Source organism: Myotis davidii, unplaced genomic scaffold (assembly GCF_000327345.1).
Source record: "Myotis davidii unplaced genomic scaffold, ASM32734v1 scaffold455, whole genome shotgun sequence".
Taxonomy (NCBI): domain Eukaryota; kingdom Metazoa; phylum Chordata; class Mammalia; order Chiroptera; family Vespertilionidae; genus Myotis; species Myotis davidii.
Window position 1 is genome coordinate 826,393 of NW_006287459.1, and position 26,099 is coordinate 852,491.

General features: G+C 35.9%; 1 protein-coding gene across 1 annotated transcript in view; it reads right to left on the reverse strand.

The window, feature by feature from the left end:
• GABRA2 (gamma-aminobutyric acid type A receptor alpha2 subunit) overlaps positions 1–26,099 on the reverse strand; it is a 102,054-nt gene that overhangs the window by 25,266 nt on the left and 50,689 nt on the right. The window contains exons 5-8 of the mRNA XM_006759275.2: positions 15,120–15,340; positions 12,901–12,983; positions 7,832–7,975; positions 6,642–6,794 (exon numbers count right to left, since the gene is read on the reverse strand). Of these exons, the coding sequence (XP_006759338.1) occupies positions 6,642–6,794; positions 7,832–7,975; positions 12,901–12,983; positions 15,120–15,340 (601 nt within the window). The remainder of the gene's footprint in view (positions 1–6,641; positions 6,795–7,831; positions 7,976–12,900; positions 12,984–15,119; positions 15,341–26,099) is intronic.

Genomic DNA, 26,099 nt, shown 5'->3' on the forward strand with positions numbered 1-26,099 from the left:
AGTCAATCCATAATATTAGAACACCGGATGTATTCAGGATGGCAATTTCTCAGAATTTCTGGTTATGACATCAAGTTCAGCTGATTCTATATAAATAGAAATTATCAGGGGGAGGGACTTCTGGGAAAGCTCTTTTATGTTGAACAGAGAGCCGGAAGAGGTCTTTTGCCCTTTTGCTTATCCCTTCCTGTTTTGCGGGTATGAAAGTGACCGTTGGAAACCAGCACTCTTTTTGTCCCGTGACACAAAACTCCGTGCTAAGGCTATCAAAGGAGAAAGAGACTGAGTGTCCCACGCCCAAGGTGTTGCCATACCTGTCTTGGATTATCTACTTGTGGACCTCTTTTACATGAAAAAAAACAACAACAACACCCTTATATATTCAAGCCACTATATTTTGGAATCCATGGTATACACAGTCATATTTATCCATGGAACTAACAAGAAAAATAAATAATCCAAAAATATCCCTTTTGGAGTTTTGATTATTTCAAAATTTATATAACACAGGCATCTAAGGCCCTTTCACAGCCAGGAACTTAGTAGGCAATATAAAGCATTTGACCTCCCTGTACTCACCTACCAAAGCTGTACCCTAAGGGATGTTGGTTATTTTATTTTAGTTTTTAATAGAAAAACATCTCTGTTCCATCTCTGTCCCATAATATTAATACAAAAATAGCAGGAAATATTTATCATATATAAATTTATTCACATACTATATTCATATGTTCAAATATAAGCTGACAGTCTCTTATTCATGTGTTAACTTTTCTATAAATTTGAAAAGTGTTTGGCTTAACATATCATTGGTAAGTTCTTTATGATTATTACTTATTTATATAAAGTTCTGAAGGATGTTACACAACTGAAAGACACAGCAGCCACAATTTCACAAAAGAATCGATATGTTTATGCAAACATGAAGGGAGGTTTGTTCATTGTCAACATTCTGCCCATTCACAGGAGCCTTGAAAGCACAAAACCTGAAATATTAAGTGAAAAGTTTCCCAAGTGCTTTCTTATGTTACTGGCAACAGGGAGCAGCTACAATCAGCGGTTCTCAACCTGTGGGGTGCAACCCCTTTGGGGCTCGATCCACCCTTTCACAGGGGTCGCCTAAGACCCCCCTGCATATCAGATATTTTACATTACAATTCATAACAGTAGCAAAATTACAGTTATGAAGTAGCAATGGAAATAATTTTATGGTTGGGGGTCACAACATGAGGAACTGTATTTAAAGGGCCAGAAGGTTGAGAACCACTGAACTACGTTATAATGAAGGAAGTGGCTTTTGGTTTTTGCTCGAGGATGTCTCCCAAGCAGCTAGAACAGTGCTGATAAAAATAGCCATTCAATAAGTATTTGTTAATGCTGAACGAATTGAGCATGAACACTCAAAAGTCAAAGTAGGCTTTCATCAGCGCAAGATACACGGACAGCCCTTTTGAAGAAATACTTTTGAAATATATCAAGCTGGATCGACAACCATAAAATGAATGCAATATACGAAAAAGGGAAAGATAAAACCCGACACAATGGAGGAAAATCTCTAATATCAAGGGGCACACATTCTAATTTCAGCTCTTCGGCTTACTGTCTTGTTTGCTGTTTTCTTATTCTATTCACAGCATGAAGCCAGACCTCAAAGGTTGAGAAATTTGACATCTGTCTCTCAGAGCATATTAATTTCTTAACGGTAATAGTTTTTTTTCCTGGGGTGGGTTACTCATCACAGAAAGCCTTGGAGGCAGAGGAGGGCAGGTGATTCAGTGATCTCTCATGAGCTTGTAAACATGACTGGGAAATTAGAGAGAGAATCTTGGAGAAAATAGAAATGTTGCTTAGGTAACAGCCATCTATCAGTCAGATGATGATATTCAAGCTCAAAAGGAGAAAGAAAACAATAAAGAAAGGAATACGGTTGTAGAAAAAGGGAGCTCAGACAAGCATCTTTCAAATCCCATTCTAAACAGAAAATAAAATTTGTGTTTATCTTTTATTTGAACACATACACACACACACACACACACACGTCACATGGAATTATGTTTATTACAAGTTTACACAGAATAACTTGCAGAGAAAATACTAAGGATAATTTTACTATCTAACAGCCTAAATTTGCATGAAAATATGACTTTTTGACCCTTAAACTTATATTATAAATAATTTATATAAAAATTTGCACATTTGTTGTAGATAAACCTAGCAGCCTTGATGCTAACACATTCTGTTGATTCAAAGTTAAATACTTATTCTTCTATTTAACTCTCCTCTACAGACAGGTAGAGTCCTCTACTTGCTCCTTTTAGCATATTCATCTATGTGCTTCATGCTCCAAAATCTCTATTTACCTCAATGGAATTTTATTTTCCTCACATTGTCCAAACAAGTAACTTATTATTTTATTTTGTCTGACTTGTCATGCATTTACATATAAATTTGGGTCTTTCTGGAATATCAATTCTGTCCTTTTCTTCTCTGTTTTTAATTATTGTGCTGGTTTGCCATTCATATACTTTCTTTTGTAAAAAGTCCAAATTCTTTGTCTATTTTTGAAATCTAGTTTTTGGTCTTTTTGTTGTTGTTGTTGTAAGAATTCTTTATTTATTCAGGATATGAAATCCTTGTCAGATACATGATTTGAAAAACATTTTCAACCATATGTAAGTTGTCTCTTCACATTGTTGACAATGTTCTTTGAGGTACAACATTTTTAACTTAATTAAATGTTTCTATTGTTTCTTTGTTACTCATGCTTCTTGTGTCAAATCTAAGAAACCATTGTTGGATTCAAGGTCATAAAGATTTATCCTATGTTTTCTTCTAATAGTTTTATAGTTTTAGGTGTCACATGAAAGTTTTGTATCCATTGGAGTGTATTGTTGAATCTGGAGTGGGGTAGGGTTCCAACTTCATTCTTTTACATATGATGGTCTTCCAACTGTCTCAGCAATATTTGATTAAGAGACCTCTACATATCCATAGAATGTTCATAGCACCCTTGTTGAAAATCAATTTGCCATATATATATTTGAGTTTGTTACTGGACTCTTGGTTTTATCCCATTGATCTATATGCCCATGACTATGCCACTAAGACACTGTTGATTAAGGTAGATTCATACTAAGTTTTGAAACTGGAAAGTCCACCAACTTTGTTTTAATTTATTAATATTGTCAGGGGAGGAGGAGGAATAGAGGCTTCTGAAATAGTGTCAACAATAAAAAATTAAAATTAAAAAAATTAAAAAACATATTATTTTGGTTATTTAGAGCCCCCGTGCAGTTGGATATGAATTTGAGGATCAGCTTTTGCCCTTTATGTAAAAAAAGGTCATTTTTGACTTTTGATAGTTATTGAATTGAATTTATATATCACTTTGAGGACTATTCTCATCTTAACAGTAGTGTCTACTAATCCATGACGATGGGATATCTTACCTTTAACTAGGTCTTCTTTAATTTTTTTCAGTAAGTTTTATAATTTTAAGTGAACAGGTCTTTCAGCTACTTGCTTAAATTTATTCCTAGGTATTTTATTATTTTGGATGCTATTGTAAATGGGGTTATTTTCTTAATTTCCTTTTGAATTATTCATTGTTGAGAATCAAACTGATTTTTTGCATTTAGAATAAGACTAGCTAATATAGATTGTATTAAATACCAAGATTGTTCTAAGAGTTTTACACATGTCTATCTTCTCAAAACACTATCTATGGTGGTTTCCTATAGCTTATAAGATAAAGATAACTTGTATTGACATGACTTACACACTTTCTTATACACTTCCATCTGTATGTATCTCAACGGACACTGAAACCACTCACGGTCACCAAACACACTATGTTCTTTCACTCCTTGATGTCATGTCATTACACAATCTGTCAGTTTTGGCTTAGGATTCTTGCCCCAGCTCATCTGTCTGGGAATCTCCTACTCTTCCTTCAAGATTTAGCTCAAATGTTATCTCAGCTACTGAATCAATTCTTCTAGATCTAAGCTGCTGTTTTCTGTAACAATTTGCACATGCCTCTTACAGTGCCTTCACCTTGCCATGCCATGATCTTTTCGGCTTATCTTGCTGCCCTCCACTCCAAGGCCTGGTGCAGTATCTGGCACAGCAGATCCTCAGAGAAACTTTTGTAAATGACTGAGTGATCCAAATACAGAAAAGTAATTTATCCTATCACAAAATGTGCGGAGCCTAGCTCACATATCCGAAGAGCAGTCACCAAATTTTCCTGCTTGGTTTAAATGAAGAAAATTACATTTGAACCGGAGCTCTCTTGATCTTCAGCCAAAGGCTCTACCAATGAGCTATCATCAGAGGCACCAACGAGAGAGGCAGCCACTTTCATACCAGGCAGCCAGCATCACAAGAGGAAGACACTATTCCACAGGCAGCTTCTGTGGGGAGAGGTAGCTTCTATCATGACTGGCAGCAACCCCGCCCAGCACTGTCTCTAGAGGAGCTACTATCGCCAGAGGCAACGACTCAGCTGGGAATTATTGGAGAGGCAGCCACAGGGGCCTGACTGCCACAGGCATCTACTAGTGCATGGCCATTTCCACGATAAGTCTAATAATAAGGGGGGAAATACTTTATGGTCTGGAATGGGAAGAGCCTTAATGAGTTTATTGCTTGTTTTGTTCATTAGATCTCATGCATGAGTGGGGTCGTGGGGTCTTGTCTCTCTCTTGCTGGCTTATTGCTCTTGGTGGGGTGCTCTCCAGACCCATCCATGCTGTTGTAGGTGGTGGGATTTCTTTCTTTTGTACCTCCAAGTTGTGGTCCATTGTGTAAATGTACCTAATTGGTTTTTAAGTTAATATCCATTTACTTATGTTATATTTATGCAGAGTAAAAGTCTGTGAGAAAACACCAATATAAAAGTCTCCCTAAAATCTGGAGGTGTTGGAAGCAGATCAGAGACATCTGATCCAACCAGTAGAGGCCAAGGAGACCCCTGGCTAGCCTGCCCCTGACAAGTGGGCACCAAACCTGTATGGGGCCCAGGACAGGAGGGGGGAGTAGGGGGGTGTTGGCACAGCGGTTGAAAATCTACCTATGAACCAGGAGATTATAGTTCCATTCCTGGTCAGGTAGCGGCTTGATGCCCAGTGTGGGGTTTGCAGGAGGCAGCCAATCAATGATTCTCTCTCATCATTGATGTTTCTATCTCCTTCTCCCTTCCTCTCTGAAATCAATAAAAATGTATTTAAAAAAAAACCCATATGGGAACTGCTGCAGAGATGGCAGCCTGCTACCCACCCATGCCTCCCCTCACACACCCAGCCCACTCTGGGTAGAGAAAGGCCTGTTATCAGAAGGATATTTATTTTACTGAGGCCAGAACATCATTCCCTAAAATTATGTTCTTCAGTCCATGATTTGCCTCAGCTGGTCCTTAGTTGGCCAAGAAATAGTCCGTGAGGGACCTAAAAACCCAATTGGGTGATTTTCATGATGAAAGCATAGAATGACTATGCTATTTAAGAAGCGAGTCTTAATGAGACTCAGTGGGGATGAGGTGGGGCAGTGGATGACGGCATCAGCTCTGGCAGGGGCACTGGGGAGCCAGCAAGCAGCAGAAGAAATTGAACCTCAAGACAAAAAAGCTTACAATGAACCATCCTGCTTTCTCTGCGTCTCTCCTGCCTGGCATCTAGTGCATCAGAAGGGAGTGCTAGGCTAAAAGTTAGTAAATTTAGTTCTGGGTCCCAGCCTAATCTTACTTGGAAAGGTTATTTATGCTCTCCTCATCACAGTTTCCTCATCTCTAATATTGGTTAATTATGCCTAGTCTTTCAGGCAACATAACCTATCTCTGCTTTTATTTTATTTTTCGGCCTTTAGTTTTCTTTGCATCATGTAAAAGTGTATTTACAATCTCTTGTTTATACATTTTAAGGTATCTCACATCTTTTTGGAAATATGGTGTGGACTAAATATAAACATACGTAAAATTTTTTTAAAGAAAATTAAATACGCAAGTAAACACACTAATGTAGTATATGAGATGAGTCTCTTTACCTCTTTTACTCTCTAACTTACAGTCCTAAGATCATCTTTGTTTATCTAAAAACAAACAAAAAAAATAAACAGAGTCTATAAATGTGGTACTGTTCTTCTCTAAGTTAAAACTTCTAACAATATTCTCTTTATACTAACATAGAGACAAATGTCGAGAAGCAAAATGATTCAACAGAAAGTAGATTGAATGTACTTCCAGAAGATTTGAGTACTCTTCATATTCCTTATTAGAAGCCCAGTGCACAAAATTTGTGCAAGAGTAGGCCTTCCTTCCTCCAGTTGCCAGCACCGGCTTCCCTCTGGCACCCAGGACCCGGGCTTCCCTCCCAGCCCTGGCTTTGTCCAGTATGTCATTTGGAAGGACATACGGAAAGATATTTGTTCTAATTAGCATGTTATGGTTTTATTATTATAGATGAGCATCAAGGACTCTGTAACTTACCTTCTGAGCCTCAGTTTCTCATCTGTAACATGAAGCAAATACCCGCTGCCCCCCACACTACAAACTGTTGGTGTGAGTGCCAAGAGAGAGAATGCTTTTGAAAGTACGCAATGAAACATAACGTGCTGTACAGCGAAGCGTGTAGTTATTCACTCACCAAATACTGTCCTTGCAGGCACAGATTCTCTGTTAAGCCAGAATGACACTTGGGAGAGAATGACAGTCATGATGCAAGGCAGATACGTCTGAATCACAAAATACCCAATTTTTCTTTTCAAGTGGAAATGAGCTGTCATTACGGTATATTCACCTAGAAAAATAAGGTAAGAAGTTTAAGGAACTGGAATAGGCAATAGTTCGCACATTTTGGAAATGAAAATAGAATAGATTAGAGAAAGAACAGTCTCTGATTTGAAAAAAAAAAAAGCCTTTATCACATATATGACATGAGAAGTTTATAATTTTTAAATGCCTCCTTAGCTCAGCAAGAGTATTTAAAAGAGGATTTTAATATTACCAAGCAACTTGCTCAGCATGTCTATGGTATGGCATTTGATGTTCTCTCTAGGTCATACTTATTGACCAAAGGAGTACAGGATTAATCAATGCTCTCAGGTCCCTCATCCCCACCGGTACCAACCTCAAGTTCAGGTCTCTCTGTTTTCTTAAAGATTGATCGCTAGCCACATCTCCAAGGCTGATCTTCTGGCCCAGATTTCCCACTGCCGACCCTGTCACCAGTTCTGATTTTCTCAATGTTGTATCTCTGCTCTCATTCTCCATAGTCAGTTCTATCTGACCCTCACTGCCTTCCTTCCTGCTCCCTGGTTTTACATCTGCTGGATGGAAGCGCATTAGCCACACAGCTGCCTTTTCTTAGAGGAGAGAGCCCTTTAGAAAGGACATCAGCTTCCTCACATAGGCCAATAGTAGTGATCTGTAATCAAGAGCTGAAATATCTAAAATAAAGGGAAAGGCATTGGAACACTAAAGGAGCGGTAACGCTATTTGAAGGTAAAATTGACTTGACTGAGAAGATACACACTTTAATATGAAGTATATTTTAGACTAGTGTTTCTCAAACTTTAATGCACACCTAAGGAATCCCCTTGGAATCTTGTTAAAGTAGAGATCCTAAATTTATAAGGGGTCAAGCCTGAGATTCTGAATTTCTAAAAAACACACACACACACACACACACAAAAAAAACAACCCATGCACAATCTATAATGCTAGCTCTTGGACCTAAAGAACAAAAGGTTTTAATCAAACTGGGTCATTTCCAATTACTTTAACCCATTAATTTTCTTAACTACGGTAACTTTTCTTTAGACTCATTTTACTAACCTGTACTGGACTTAATTGTCTCCTTCCCAATTGATTGGCCCAACAGGTCATACTGATTTAACCTGGAGCCATCAGGAGCAACTTGTACTGAATCAGATGCATTGTAAGTCCAAATATAAGTGACCTCTGAGGTTGTATATGCATCTGTAGGAGATCAGAAAAAAGATCTGTTTTATCATTTTAGTAAGAACCATCAGTAAAGTGCAACATCAAAAGTTGTATATTTCATAGAGCAATTGTTGACTAAAATAAGTCATTGATAATATTTACAGATCATATTTTTTAGGGTAAAACGTGCCTTTGAAATTTACAGCTTCAATATGAAGGATGTGAAGCAAATAAAGAGAGACAAACAAGATCATGAGACTATTTTCTTTGCTACCACTTTGAGGGGTAAAGCACACATTTATCCTTAGAGTCTGCAGAAACCAGTGGGCCTTGTGATAATAAAAACATCTCCCATAGCCTCCCGGTGGTATAGGTCACTGTGGCAAACAGATTATGAATGCCATGGCTCAGGTCATTAGTTTAGAAATAACACTCACTCATGAAATGACAATCATAATCCAAAATAATATTGCTTTCTAGACATAAATTTCATTAAGAATTAAGTGACAGCTATCATACATGATACAATGCATTTCATTAGAAAGGTGAGGACTGATTATTGCAAAACATGTAAAATAAATGAGAATGATATAATTTCCTCAAGTTGTAAATGCTTTTTAAAATATTTTCATTTTATTATTTTATTTTATTGATTTTTTTACAGAGAGGAAGGGAGAGGGATAGAGAGTTAGAAACATCGATGAGAGAAATATCGATCAGCTGCCTCCTGCACACCTCCTACTGGGGGTGTGCCCAAAACCAAGGTACATGCCCTTGACCAGAATCGAACCTGGGACCCTTCAGTCCGCAGGCCGATGCTCTATCCATTGAGCCAAACCGGTTAATGCAACATTTTCATTTTAAAATTAATTTATACACCCAGATCTCACTGGACTCTACTTTCATCGCCTTCCAGGTAAGGTATGGATTGGTAAGAAAAGACTAAAGACATACAGACCAGGTATAATTTCCTGTTTTATTTGGCCAAGGAAGAATTTAGCACAAGTGAGATGACTCTAGAACCGGAGGGCAGGCAGCATGCCTTATCTTAGCTGTCCCATGACCCTGGCATTGCCTTTGCTCCTGTATGTCCTGGTGGGGGAGCAGCTGAGCTCTCTTTGCAGGCAGTCTCTCCACAATTGAATAAACAGATAACTCTTGCTCCTCCACTGACCTTGTGAAGAAATTCTATGCACTTTTGCTCATGAGAATGTTTTGAAATATTAGTCACCTCTGGTATTTGAGCAAAACTCAGTGCCATGGTCGCATTCTCAATTAACAGAAAGGACCAGCCGTTTCAATTGCTTCTAAACCTTGAGCTGCTAAACTCACCACCCTGCTCACATTCTCAACGAAGGGAGAGAAAGGACCAGCTGTCTCTGCCAACATCTCTGTCTCTAACTATTCAGGATGTGGTGGTCCTCACCTTGATCCAAAGTTTCGGATCATAAATCCATCTGCATTTAAACTTCAGTAGCAGTAAAAAGAATATAAGTTTGAATCTTTATCTTGGTGTGGTCTTTTAATAGTTTTCTGAATGTCACTAGTAAATGTTAATATCTGTTAAACACTGATTTCATTGTACATGTATTCATCTACATGCACAATAAATCATATTACATAATTTTTGAAATAGGATTTTATATATCTCTATATATATCTTTCTGTATAAGTGTATTTAATAGTAGAGATATAGTTATAGAGTTTACATATGAATAAATTCTACTTATTTTAAGGTTCAATTTTTTTAATTTTTAAATATTTCACCATTGATGACTGCTAAGATTAGATACGTAACATCAGTAATGTGGATAACTAGCAATTCATTTGCAAATTATCAAGTAGCTTGTTTTGTTCTCTCATGAATATATATATATATATATATACAATAAAATTCAAATGGCACAGAATTTAATAAATCAAAGACACATCACTTGTACTACTTTATATCAGAAAGCCTTTCTGATATTTGAGTATCAGAAAGCAAGACTCAAATAGTTGTGAGTCTTAATACATTATAAACTTTTTTTAAAGTAATTGCAACTTTGCTTTTGAGTCTGATGCTACTCTTAAATATAACTAAGAGGAAATGAAACCCTAGTGAGACATAGATGGGCAGGAACTCTATCTGAGTCACATTTATACTTTCAGCACTTGGTACCATGCCTGACACACACAAAAGTTTTCAATTCATTCTTGCCAGATTAATAAATATGCTCATAATGTTTCGATTGTTATTTATTATTAAATATAAAAATCTGGATAGGAACACAATAATCTATTAAAGAAAATGACTGATCCTTCCCATGTCTTCTATACAAAAGAGATTATTTCATTAGTGGTATAGAAATATGTGGGTGTTTTTGTTTTTGTTTTTAATTTGGAGTCTGGAGACAGAAGTCATAGCAGAAAGTTGTGCAGTGAGGAATAGAGGCACGCCCTGGTACACTAACACACATCTAAACCAGGAGGCCATAGCAACGTTTCTCAGGAAACTATAAAAGGAGATAAGGACAATTTATATTACAAATTTCATTATAAATTCCTTCTCTAGATTTTCTTTAAATAATTTTATTTAATTCTGTTAAATAGCTCATTTTCAGTGCTACTGTATATCTAACATCACATGCATACTAATTCTTAGTAGTTGGTAACCAACAAAATCCCTAGATAGTCTTTAACTAATTTTTGTGCAAAAAGACAACTTTCCATTTATTTTGGGCTAATGCACAGAATACACTGAGATGCCCATTCAGGGAGGGCATATATAACAATATGAGGTAATAGGGAGAAAAACCAAATTCAAAAGTATAAACTTATAGAAAAGATGCTTCTTTTACTTCAGAACAATGATCAAGTTCCAGAAAGCCCATCATTTGGGGGGAAAACAAAAGGGCTTTGGAAGAAGACAGGCAAAGGGCATGACTTGCTTCTGCCACATTTGTTGTGCCAACGTCTTACAGTTCAGGTTGGCCTGTGAGTCTACGTCCACATTCTGGTGTTCATTCCTTTAACATTTATGCATCAAGTGCCTACCATTGGCAAGGATAAATAAAAGACTATTTACTGTGTCAAAAATAAACATGAAGAAAACTACCTAAGAACAATTAAACAGAGAATGCCTAGCAACAAACTCTATGCTTTGCCCATATCGCTTCTAGATACAGACAACCATATTCTCCAGCATGCACTATTCCACTACTCTGTAGAAACACTGCTAAGAGTTTGTTGTTTTCACTTAAAATAATTTCAGGTGTATTTATTTCATAGTCAGAATGGTAACGTCACCTCAGTTATATTTGGTGTCTTACTAGCTCTTACTTGTCCACTGAAAATGCCTTTCCTTCTTCCAGCATTACTGCATCATGACTAAACCCTTTATTTGGTATCAAGGCTTTTGAAAATGTTCTCTTTAATGCCACTTATGCAATGCAAATGAGCTTTCCTCCGCCGCATCTGCTGAGTTTTTTCAACATCATATTTACGTTGTGTAACATGACTGACTATCTTAAATAATTTTGGGAAAAATGCCAGGATTGAAGTGGTGGTTTCCATGACAATAAAGGAAGGCTTTGTAGTTAAACAAAGAAGAGATTCTCAAAGAAAATTGAGAGCTGACACTTTTTGTCGGAATGGACAGAAAAAAACAAAATTGAACTTATTCCACAAAACTACGGTCATCAAAATAATTAGAGGCTTTGTCATTCATACATGCCATCATTCTTCCCTTTTCTTGGTACAATCTGTAGGGAGAAGGCAACTGCTCAGTCAGAAATATTTTTAATCATGTTAGAGAACTGCATTTCTATTCACGAGGAGGAAAAGTCAAAAGCTAACCTGGATGGGCAAAGATAGGGGTGCCAGAAAGAGCAAAATTTCTGAAAAGATCAGGCAATGGGACACGTTCCCACAGAGAGAGGCTCTTTAGTAGTGTCCCTGAATTGATACTGAACCTGCCCTGAATGCTCGTGGGCCTAGGGAGATGACTTGACCTTCCCTCTTTTCAATTATTCCGGGAGAGCAAATGCTTCTGCTTGACATACAAGCTATCACCTCAGTGACCTAAAGAAGGTCAAATGCACGGAGCCATTTCTGAACTATTCTATGTACACAGAAGGAGCCTGCATGTAGCAATCCAGCGACAGCATCTCCTTCAAATTTATTTTAAGAAAATAAGAGAGAAAAAAAACAAAACAAAACACTTTCCATTAGTTAGAAAGCAGAAAGATAATTGCATAGATCCAACATCTGTGCCTGCCATTTGCAACAGGCTGATAACTACTTTAATAAACAATAGAATTTATCCCTTAGAATTCATCCTTAGTTGACAAAAATCAAACATTCAGTTTGCATTGTCATGGACTTTGAGCATTTTTTTCATATGTCTCTTGGCCTTTTTTATGTCTGTTTTGGACAAGTGTCTATTTAGATCCTTTGCCCATTTTTTTTATTGGATTGTTTGTCTTCCTTTTGTTAAGTTGTATGAGTTCCTTATCCATTTTGGAAATGAACCCCTTATCAGATGTGTCATTGGCAAATTTGTTCTCCCATGCAGTAGGCTCCCTTTTCATTTTGTTGCTGCTTTCTTTTACTGTGCAGGAGCATTTTATAATGATGCTGCATTTCTAATGTGCTAGTATTTGGCAAATAAGGTAAATGTCATGGTCCTGATCTTCAAGGAGCTCCTAACCTAGCTTACACACTTAGGCAAACATATAATTTTTTTTATTAGCAATAATGTAAATGATAATGAAACACCATGATTCAAATATAATGCTATTTGGGAGTACAATAAGGTTAGCCAGTTCTGTGATGGAACTCAGCATGCCTTTTAATTCTGCATCCTACCTGGCAAGTATTAAGCATTGCATAATATGAGAAGAAGCTATAACATTAAGCAGTGTAGTTGACTACCCTTGCTATTTTTTACCCCAAAAATGTAACTCCAATCCCATACTTACAGCTGCCAAATTTCAGAGGGCATGAATGAGCATCCATTGGAAAATCCTCCAAATGCATTGGACATTCAGCTTGAACTGTAAGCCTAAAAGTCAAAATCCCACTCTTTGTTTAAATAAGTTGGCAAGTCAGGATAGATCACTCCTTACTGTTGTCAACAAAATTAATGATGAGGTAGGACTTTCATTATAGCATCTTTGGTTAATTAACATTGAAACCTGATTCTGTTCTATCACATTTAGATGATTTGGCAGAAGACATTAGCCATATACAAAGTCTGAGCTCAAGTAACAATATTTACTTACAAATATACTTAACCATTTTTTAGTCTGTGATTTGTTAAAAAGTAAAGAAGTTCTATATGCATTTTGAAGGGCTACTTTCCCATTAGCCTCACCATTCCTATTTGAAATATTGGAGAAAAAATGAAAAAATATCTATAATGAAAACAATGTCATTTTCTTCCCCATCATCTCATCAACAACCATATAACAAAGCTGACATAGAATTCAATATTGGCTCACAAGAACTTCCCTCAAGATTACATAAACTTTGAATCAGTATCATATTTAGACTCATGAATATAAATATAGAAATAGGTACAGATGCACATATAGATGTATCTCCTAAAAATAGCTTGTTGAGACTAGACTGTTGGCTAAATTATGAATGTTATATATAATTTTTTTCTGTATCTTCATCACAATAAAGAGTAATCAGCAAATTTATAATTAAGTTATTCAGTACTCCATGGCAAAGGTAAAGTCAATAAAACATGAACTAAATCAAACATACAGAAAAATCTCTTATAATGAGCAAAACAAATGTGATCAACAATTTAATTATAGATTATATACTTCTAAGAGAGTATTAAGAATAACCCCTGGCAGTATTTCCAAAACTATGTGTGTTCTCTTTCTATATTTTGTTTAAAACCTAGATTTCCAATTATTGTTTGATCCATAGGAATGATCAAAGTGTGTAAAATTTCAGGAGTACTGCCTCTGTTTTTCAAGATTTTAGAGAAAAAGGCGGAAACAATAGAAAACATTTTCATTTTAGGTAATGGTCATTTAGTAATGAGCCCGAAAGAGCTTTTTCTTTAAAGATTAGGACTGCATGAATGCCCCTTCTCAAATAATTTTTCACAATTGAAATCTACCACTTAACATTTCATATGAAATAATAAATACATCAAATGCCTGTAAGACACATCCGTCTATGGGTAATGCTGATGAAAGTCATCCATGCTTCAGAGACTTTATTAAACATTTAATTTTAGAATATACATTATTGTATTAGATTTGTGATGATTTTCTTTTTTACATAATACCAACATTTTAAAAGATGAATTCATGGGAATAGTTAAAATGGAATAATAGTGTCAATACCTGTATATTTCTTTAGCTACTTTTCTAAAGGTTGAATCAGTGAAATTGATGTTACATGACACTTCTTGATTTACAAAATGGCAATTTCATATGGTTCCATCTAAGACATATGTCTAAGGCAGGGGTCCTCAAACTACGGCCTGCGGGCCACATGCAAATACAAATATTGTATTTGTTCCCATTTTGTTTATTTACTTCAATATAGGATATGTCCAGTGTGCATAGGAATTTGTTAGTAGTTTTTTTTTAAATTATAGTCTGGCCCTCCAAAGGTCTGAGGGACAGTGAACCGGCTCCCTGTTTAAAAAGTTTGAGGACCCCTGGTAAGGTATCCAATTTACTTCAAAGCTTTGGTAAATAAAAACTGAGTTTAAAAATATAATTTTCTTTAAAATAACTTCATAAAGAGAAACAGAATATTAAATGAAGTAAAAGCTTGCTTAAAAAATCACTTAACTTTTTTGATGGGTTATCTAATGAGATATTAAAAATAAAATTACATGCTGGTATAAAGAAAAAATGAAGTCATGCTCTTAAACTGTACTTAATTAAAATGAAGTGTGAAAGATAAAGAGCCAAAAATTAATCCTTAATAGTAAAGGCAATTCTTTAAATTTTACACACTAAAATGAGAATCAAACTCGTAACTATCATTCCATGTTTATTTTTTAATGTGCATGCAATTACAAAGTATATTATAACTACTACAATAACCTGTTATGACAATGTTTGGCTTGTGCTAATGTTGACCTTGATAACCGGGATAGCCAGTTTTTTAATACATGAATTACTCAGTATTTAAAGGCATCACAGCAAACCTACAAACATACCTCATTGTGTACAGCAGTGTCCCATCGTCCTGGATTCTAAGAAGCTTATTGGGCATTGTCATGTTATGAGCCACCGATTTTTTCCCATTGTGAAAGAAGGTGTCTGGAGTCCAGATTTTGCTAGCCATTAAATTGTTAAGTCGAAGGATATTCATAGGACCTTTAAATTTTAACCTTTCATCTTTCCACTTTTGTCGGAAGAACACATCTATTGTATACTCCTGAAATATAAAATAACATTCTTAGGGAAACAATAAATGTAGATACAAGGACTACCAAACTCCAACCAATAATATAGTTTCAAAAGAGAGAAAGATGCATTGATAGAAGTAAATTTTGAATCAGAAAGATCATTCCTTTCTCTTAACAATAAATGTTGCCACCGTCAGTATTTGTACTTTCACAATTAAGTACATTTTATTACGGAGATAATAAATAAATATACTTTATCTGGTCTTTTCCGTTGAACAAGGTCTCAGTTCAAACGGCTTTACTTCACCCTGTAATTTAGAACTATTTGGAGAGGGGGCATGCTTGGGGCAGGGTCTGGGTGGATTGCTTTGTCATTTATCTTAAGGAAGAAATAGCAGGGAGCCTTCTCCATAGCAAAAAAAAAAAAAAAAAAAAAAAAAAAAAGAAAAAAAAGAAACAAGTATTAAACGCACTGTCAGATCTGTATGAGTCATCATCTCTGTTGCCAAAGAAACGGTAGAATATCTTATTTTATAAAATACTAAAATAAATGGTGAGATATCATATTGTTAGCAAGAATGCATTAGGGGATAACAATTTTAACAAAGTTTATTTTATGAAATCAGTTGTAATAAAAAGACTTTGAAAGTTATTGGTTATTGCATTTGGTAAGTTACTGTATTTATATGTAAATACAAATAATTTACAATTAAATTCCTTCAGGTTGAAATGTAATATTAATTATTCATACAGATCAGTTTGTGATCCACTCCTTTATTATCATTCTCCAGCATTTTTTTAGCTGAATCTCTCTCTCTCTCTCTCTCTCTCTCTCTCTCGTTGCCTCTCTCCCTCTTCCTCGTTCCCTTCTTGCCTTTCACTTTCTATCTCTGTCTTTCTCAGCAAAATATAGAATGCACACATTTTAGATGAGCTACACAATTCACAATTGTGAGTAATGCTGACAATCTATTGGATATGCACATTTCTGTCATTATTACCAACGTAATGTATGTTTTTGCAAATACTCACATGATAAATAATTAAAATTTTCAATTACACATTTGAGATTGGAAATTCAATAACTGTCCTTTGACCACAATGTCACAGTTATCACATGGAAGAAAATAAATGCTTCAGCAATTGGCAATTTCACTCAAGTACGACCGTGTGTGTAAAAAAAGGCAGATTAGCCATGGCCAGTGTGGCTCAGTTGGTTGCTGGTTGTCCTGTGCAATGAAAGGTCATAAGTATGATTCCTGGTCAGGGCACATACCCTGACTGCAGGTTCAGTCCCCCATTGGGGTGTGTATAGGAGGCTCAATAAAAACATGGTTTAAAAAGGGCAGATTAAACAGGTCAAATACTTATGAAAATATCAAATCATATGTGCACATCTTAATCAAGCAAATGAAAGGAAATGATTCTCAGAAATCCGTCAACAATGGATGGATGGAGAGAATAAGAGTGAGGCACAGGTGATGGCAGATGAATAGGTCATGAAAGTGGCTCTGGGCTGTGCTCCTAATTTTTAGGAGGAAAATTCATAATCGAACCACCTTCACTCTCCATGGTTTAGTCATTGTTTTAAAGGTTTAATTTTGTTAGATGAAATTCAATTAACAACAAAAAACTAGATTAAGAAATGAGTCCTTGGGTATGATAAGTTTTTACACAGGTGTTCCTTTCCAACTGTGGTTCCCTAAAATTAAACAGAATGTGAATCCCTATGACATTTACTTTTCCAGGTAAATAATGTATTTAACATCTTATAAAATTTCCAATTCCATTTTCCCATTTCTGTAAAATGATGGTATGTTTTATTGGTTTTAGAACTCACTGCTATAGCAATCATCTCCTACAGACGTACCACATAAGAAACACGTAAGTTTTCCAAACAGTAAATTTTAGACGATCTTTTTAAAAAAATATTCAAGAACATCATTTGTTTTCCTGTTTTGTTCTTATATTTTTATTGATTTCAGAGAGGAAAGGAAAGGGAGAGATAAAAACATCAATGATGAAAGATCATCATTGATAGGCTGCCTCTGGGGATCCAGCTCATAACCCGGTCATCCCCGGGCATGTGCCCTGACTGGGAATCAAACCTTGACCTCCTGGTTCACAGATCGATGCTCAACCACTGAGACTCGACAGCCGGGCAACACCATTTGTTTCTGAGCATTCACAGTGAACGAAGTTGAACCATGCCAACATACCCAGTGCGCTCTGAGCCTTTTTCTCCCACTTTCACCAGGCACATCCATGCTGTTCTCTAGGTAATTCTAATGATCCTCACACTTTACCACTCATCAAATAGAGCAAATTCCTTATCCTCCCAAACCAAGAGCTTTACTCACAACCACACTCCCGGTCCCTTGAATGCCTGGAAATACATGGTCAGGTCTCTAGCTATCTTTATTACTCATAAAGCATTCCATTATGGCAAGATTATACATTTGTTCCTCTGCCTCCCAACGGGAATGCAAATTGTCAAGAAAGGGGCCATGGCTTTCATTTGTATGGTCATTTAGTAATGAACCCAAAAGAGCTTTTTCTTTAAAGATTAGGACTGCATGAATGCCCCTTCTCAAATAATTTTTCACAATTGAAATCATCTTTTAAAATGTTGGTATTATTTTACTTTGTCTTCCGACATACAAGAGTATAAAGAATATTACAGCCAAGACCGGTTTGGCTCAGTGGATAGAGCATCGGCCTGCGGACTGAAATGTCCCAGGTTCGATTCCGGTCTAGGGCATGTACTTGGGTTGCGGGCACATCCCCGGTGGGAGATGTGCAGGAGGCAGCTGATCGATGTTTCTCTCTCATCGAAGTTTCTAGCTCTCTATCTCTCTCCCTTCCTCTCTGTAAAAAAATCAATAAAATATATTTAAAAAAAAGAATATTACAAATACCTTTTAACCATCAGCAGCAGAAATGTCATCACAGATGTTATTGAAGCCTTCCCTCTCCTGTTTATTTCATCTCAATCACACTGCCTTAGTCTCTAAGAAAATCATTTTCTCGAATTTGGGGTGTATCGCACCCATACATGTACTTACCCATTTACCATGCACATCTATGGGTCATGTGTCACATTTTTAACGTTTACAGAAATGGGACTATACTGTGTATATTTTTCTGACACTCACTTTTTTCAATTACATAGTTGGGATTTATTCATGCCAATACATCTCATCATACTTTCATTTTCACTGCTACATAGGAAATTTCACAATATTCTATTGTAATAATATTTCACAATATTCATTTTACTCCTTTCTCTTAAATATTTTTCTATTTCCAGTTTGTCACTATTGTAAGCAATACTGCTATAAAAATTGTTACACCATGATTTTAGTACAAAAGTGTAACAGTTAGTCTAGAGCAAAGGTCAGCAAACTTTTTCAATAATGGCACAGAGAGTAAACGTTTTAGGCTTTGCAGCCATATGGTCAGTTTCACAACTATTCCATTCTGCTATTGTGTGAAAGTCCCCACAGGGAACACGTAAATGGGCGAGAGTGGTATGTTCCCACACATCCTTGTTTGCAAGAATAGGCAGCTGACAGGATTTAGCCCATGGGCCGGAGCATGCCCACTACTTCTCCAGAGTAAATTATAAGTTGGGTTACTGGGATGTGTTGCATGTGCATCTTCAAAATAACAAGATATAGTCAAATTTAATCCTAAGAAGTGTATACATGTATATACCCACTAGCAATGTATAACCTTTCTTGATTCTTTACAACGTGGGGTAAAGAGAATACTTCATGTTAGCTATGATGCTTGGTGTGAAATGTTTCATAGTGCTACCATTTGGATTTCCCTGTTAACTAGTGAAATTTAACAAATGTTTATGTTTATTAAATACTCTAGTTTTCTCTTATGGATTTTCTGTTCATTTCATTTACTCAGTTTTCTTAAGGTTGCCTTTTTCTTATCGAGTTACAGAAATTCTTTATATTTTCTATATAGGAGTATTTTTTTAAAACACAGATTCAATAAGAATACTAATCAAGATCATAAGCTATACAATATATCATAATTACAGCAGTGGGTAAGTCGGTTAAATTGCCTGCCATCATTACCTAAAAGATGAATCATAAGTAAGAATACAAAATAACAAGAATAATAATAACACAAATAAATAATAGAATAATAATACAAGAATAAATTGTGTTGTAAGTATTCATAACTATAAACCTACTTTTGTCAAGTCCTTAAATCCCTGTATGTTTCTTATAAAAATGTAAAAGTTCTGCTTTTAATATTTAGGTCCTGGAACTATTCTGCACCATATGAAATAAAAATCCAACCTTTTCTTTCTAATGGGAAAAACAATTTTCTATTAAGCCATCCATCTTTCCCCACAGATCTCATGTATCTAGTGTCAATATAGGTATGAATCTGTTTTTCCCCCCCTATCATTTGTTTATTTCTGCATTGGTTCCAAAGTCATGATTACTATCACTATATCATAATTATAATTAATAATATTTTAATTATAGTTCAATCAATTTTATTATGATTTTGATTTTTTATTTTCTTTATGTAGGAGATATTGTAAAGTGTGTTTTTATATTTTCAAATCTATTGCTTTACTTACTTATATTTTTATCAATGATGTTTAATTGTATTACATTTGTAATAAGGGACTATGCTCTGAAGATACCAATTCATTCCAGAGTTTTTTAGTATCCTGAGATGTCTTGTTGAATCTGACCATCTCCATCCTTTAATGGTTATTCATTCTATTTACACTTAATGTGATTACTAATATATGAACATATGTTCACATTATATAATTTTTATCAGGGACAATTAAACTAGTGAAGATACAAGGAATAATTTATATAAATGTTTCATGATTAACTAATGAAAATAAACCAGAAACAAACTCTAGAAAATTGAGGAGGAGGAACCATAAACACACACACACACACACACACACACACACACACACACACACGGAAAAGAGGGAGGGAAAAAAATTAAGAAGCATATAGCGATCAATAGTGTCAAATAGTGCTGACATATCTCGAAAGCTTCATAGAAAGAGTTGAAAAGCTAGAATACAATGGGTTGAGGAGTGGACAGAGGGTATCATGGGGCAAAAGTACTCTTACCCAATCCTGAATTTGTAAATGCCATTACGGGAAATCAATGTTTCACTTGTAACATCTAGAGATTACCTAATATCATTCTTTAGCTACTTCCAAGCAAAAAACCACCTAAAATGCAGGAGCTTAAAATAGCAATCAGTTATTATTAGCTCAGAAGTATGAGACTAGGGATCAGTGGACCTCACCTGGCTCAGATAATCTCAGATGTTCTTACTTCTGCATCTGAGGATGAGCTGGCCACTGGCTGATCTGGACTCACATCCTTGTAGGGACACTGGGGCAACTCAGCTCTGCTCCAGGTGTCTTGTCCTCCTTCAAGGACCACTGGGATACCTAGAGCTTATCTTTCTCATGACAATGGCACAGTACAAAAAAACCAACCAGGCTCATTTCAACTCATTGCTTGTATTTAATGTCTTTTAACAAGCCATTGGCCAAAACAAGTCACGTGGTTGAGGTGAGTGACAAGTGTTATAATAGGTCACCCTATGCTTAGTGGAAGGGCATTACAAAAAGAAGCAGGATTAGAGAAGATATACAAAGAAGGGAAAAGGGACCATCGTTGCCAATCATTGCAACCTATCACGCTAGCCCTTTGTGAGAGAAAAATAAAATGTTTTTGTGAATGAATAAAGAGTTTGAGAGCATCTAAAATTTCACTTCCTCATGTGACTCCAACGAAAGACTCAGTGCTCTAATACAAGGGAGGCAGGTTGGCTATACCTTAGTAAAAATAACTGTAACCAACTGTATTGTACCTACATGAAAAGAAAACCTGTGAGTTGAAGCGTGATTATCAGCTTAGAGCAATGGTTTACAAAGTAGGGTGTGCACATCCATTTAGATATAGGAAGAAAATGCTACAATCTTTATATCTACATCGAATTCTTATCTAAACATAGAGAGTAAAGAAAGCTTTGCTAGTCAACAATACCTGGAATGATACCGACACTCTCACCATGTCCACAAGTCGATGAAGGTCATGCATTTAAGGCATTTTATGGGAAGAAAAGGAGCCTCCAACAGGGCCCTCTCAGTGATGCCTCATTCATCTAATCTCAGTGGACTGTGATTTATACATAATTAAATTTGCAAGTGATCACATCTAGTTCTGATTAAACCCCCTCTAATGAAAATAGACAAATGGCTTCAAGAGATTATTACTAAATGACACCATGGGTTGAAAAACACACTAATAATTGCATAAGCACAAGTGGACAACAAGAAATGGGATATCTGTTCTATGAGCTCTTTATCAGCCACATTAAACATGATGAGCTAAATCAACTCTAAAATAAAATCTGCAAAAACAAATTTCTAAGTATACTAAAGTTATTTAAAATATGGGTTTAGACTCACTGTTTTTATGATAACCTTTATTTTAAGTACCTTGAAATACTGGTTAATGATAGCATAAGGCCATTGCAAATAATGAGTTGTTTGAAAACTAAACATTCAGAACATGAAGACAAATATCTAAAATTGGTGGTTGTATTTTTAAAATTAGTGTGATGGTTCAGTAACCAATAGCCAATAATGCACTTCTCAATTTGAATTTATATACCTTTTTCATCTACAACAGTCATCAAAACAAACATTAAAATATGAATTAGAGTCAGACCTTTGATTGCTATATTATAATAAAGCACATTTAAACATATTAATTGCTAAAATATTATCATGAACAGCAATCTTAAATGGTAGCAAAAAATAAGTATATTTTATTAATATAACAGTCATTCCTGAATAATAAGTGATTTAACTTTATATCATTCCAATTTCTGCTTTGGTGCTTATTTTATATTTTAATATGTTAGTACAAAAGTATACAGATATAGAAATACATAAATAAGTGCAGTTGATCCACTAGTTTTTGTGGGTTTGCTTTCTATATTTAAAAGGCAGAGTAAATAGACAACCAAATAATATTTAATGAATATCTACTAAGCATAACAGGATTTCCAAACAAATTATTTACATGTGATTGCCTTAAATTCATATAAAATGCACATTCTCAGTATTTAAAAAAAAATAGAAAAATTCTTAAAAGAAATTTAGATTTCACCATGAGTATACTAGTACACTTTTATAGTAATAGTTTGATTTGTATGTTACAGAATATTGTTAGAGAAATACAGAACAATGCATCCTCTTCATACAAATTTAAGAGTTGGACCCATGAACTGAGATTCTAAAATAAATCAGTAATAACAAGAGTAGAAACAAAATCTTTTAGAAATACACAAAGAAGCAAATTTAGGAAACACTAAAAAATTCACAAGGACATATCAGCATGCAGCTAACCTATGGCCAATATATTGGAGAAGTGAGACTAATAATTGGATAAAAATAAAATGAAGGAATTCACATAGTTCCATATTTCAAAAATAATTTACCAGAAATGTAATCTTTTAAAAGATGGGGTTATAGATAAATTCCATAGTTTCCCTGTCTCCAAGCTTGTTAGGGGCAAAATCAAGAGAGGGATACAATTTCTAGTCCAATACTGCAAACAAGAAAATCACTCTCTATTGCATAGTTTATTGCATAAACATGATTTCAAGGACACACTGACTTAGTGAAGACATCACACTTTTAGTGCCTGGGTACATTAATTATAAGTCAATGCTTGTAGCCTGTTTTGATGAATTATGTCCAAATGGCAAGGCTTTTCTTGGAGTAATTTCCCATTTACTTTCATCTACTGAGTGTATTTTAAAGTACCAACGTTTATTTCTTTATACCCTTTTGGCTAATAAAAGATAGTCTCCTCTGAGTAAATTCCAATCAGTGTGTTTTTTTATTATTATTATTCATTTTATTTATTTCTTTATTTATTTTGGCATCACCATTTATCCCTCTATATGCTCCTCCACCTCCACCTGCCCCGCCTCCCACCACAATCACCACACACGTGGACACAGACAAGAGTGTGTTCCTCGTATGACAAATGAAAATGTAGCCTCCCTCTCCCTTACCTCTCTAGCCTGGTGTTCAGCAATCCTCTCCCATCATACTCTCTCCTGCAGCAATACTGATACTGCAGGGCCTCTAAGGCCTCACGCTCAATCTTAGAACCCAAACTCATTGACCTCTCTTCCCTATCGACCCCTTCATTTGGCCACATTTACTTCACTGTGAGAACAAGGGTCATAACCACCTTCTTGCATGCATCGGAAATAAACAATAATTAGTCTATGAATGAATGAATGAATGAATGAGAGGACTCATTGGAAATGAAATATTGCAACAAGGATTCTGGGAACAACAGCACAAAGGGTACATAAGGAGAAAGGCACCATCAGAGGCAGATAGAAGAAAAGCTCTCAGGTATCTTACAGCAAAGAGTCATCCGTATGCAGTACCCTAATTCTTAAGTTCACAGGTGAGAATGCTGTCATGTGTCTGTCTGAATAACTATATTAAGCTAATCACAGTGGGCATTTATTGTACATAATAGTAATATTTAGAGAATCTTGACATATATCAAAAAAAGCCATTCCATAGTAAGTCCTCTGGTAACAGAGATCTACTATGTTTTAGTTTTACTTAGTAATACTTTGGCTTTGGGGAGGCAATTGGCTCTAAGTCCCTTTTTGATCTGACTCAAAGTTATGTTCTAGTCTCATCTCCTTTCATATCCCTAATAGTATTCTAGGCTTCTATTATACTGACCTTTTGCATTTCACTAAACTCAAGAAACTCTTCTAATTTTCGCTAAAACGTTCTTCTCATTATATAGCTGGCCAACCAATCCCTATTTGTCCTCCTTAGCTCTTTCCTTTTTCTAGAAGCCTTCTCAGGTGTAGATATCCTCCGCACACATCCCCTCTACTACAATATTAATTCATAAACACTGCAATAAAAAACATGATCACGCTGTTTTAAAATGATATTTTTTTCTTAGTCCTGCAACCCCCTGCTCCACACACACACACACACACACACACACACACACACACACACACACTGCGAACAACTTGAGGGCAGCACTGCTTATACCTACGTATTTCAGCTCTCAGCACTGTGACAGACACAGAGTATGTACTTAGTAAATCTTGTTGAAATGAACAAACACAACTCGTGCCTTCTCATAGCTCAGCGTGCAGGAAAAGGAAAGCTATGTGAAGGCTTTTAGTATCCAGTGTGAAAAGTCATAAGAAATGTGTGAACGCCAAGTACCAGAAGGGCTGACTCTCCTTGGAGTAGCCTAGAGAAACATCAGAGAAGATGAAATGTGAGCTTGGCCTTGAGTAAATGAAAGATCTCCAGTTGGCAACAGAGGAGCGAAGCACAACAAAAACAGGGGAAAACGTGTGCAAAGCCAGAGAGCTGTTAAAGATAATGGCATGCTCGGAGAACAGTGAGAAGTTCAATGCAATCTTTGAAAATAAAAGCCTCCCAGCCACTGCCCTATGTCTCGCCTCCTCGCCTCAGCCACGCTGCTTAAAAATGTCTCCACCACTCTTCACCCATTTCCTCACCTCCCACGCGCTCAGCCCACTGCAATCTGGTTGCTGTTACCACGATCAGCAAATATCTCCTTGTTCTTTATCTAATGACACACTCGAATCCTTTTCTTGACTTTACTACAATATATAACACTGTTGTCATCTCTCTACTTGTTCAATACCCTCCCACATTCGCATAAAAAGCACATTCTTGGGAAAATCCTCATCTTGGGATCTGATACCGTCTGTGTCTTCCAAATATCTACCTGGAATGATGTCTCCTGGGAAATGTATGGGACTGACACCAATGGATAATATATTATTCTTAATCAAGATATACAAGTTCAGGGCGGCTCTCCCAAGAAGACAGATTCCACCCTGGCAACCTGGGGAAAAACATGCAACCTCTGCAATGTTTTGGGTTTTTTTTAATCACTCAGATTAAAGATTCAGAAATCATAGCTGTTTGTAATTTAGTTTATACAAAAGGATTGAGGGTGAGGGGTGATAAGGAGTGCTATTTTCTGAAGAAGACAAGAGAGCTATGACTGGATGTCCTTAGTTCTCACACCCTCCCTCCTGCAAGATGAGTCAAACTAGTCAGACTACCTCTACTTGCCCTCTTTTGTTAAATTGTTACTGCATTCCCAACGTGAGGTTTTACTGTGGGCAACACCGATGGGTTCAACCCATTACCGAACAAATCATATCCTATCTTGACTAAGGGCTGCAAGTGAAGAATATACTGATCATTGCACATCGTTGCATCTAATCCTATCTAATGAAAGGCTAATATGCAAATCGACTTAACAACGGAACGACCGGTTGCTATGATGCACACTGACCACCACGGGGCAGATGCTCAATGCATTTTGAGGAATATTTTTAAAAATTATAAGAGGGTGCTGAAAAATATTGGCTGAAGGAATGCATGTTCCCCAAATCTAAACCCTATCCTTCCACAATATCGATAACCTTACAATAATCAACTTATACATGCCAACTTTAAAGTGAGTATACATTATGTCTTTACTTTTGATATGTGATATTTGCCATATTTGTAACGGTCATTTACAAATGACAACTTCTGATAAAGGTTAGCATCTAAGTCCAGTATCAAGTTTTGACCAAATATTGACATATAACAACTCTCTAAAACCTTCCTATAATGTTAATTACCAAACAACATAATATCCCAAACACCCAGG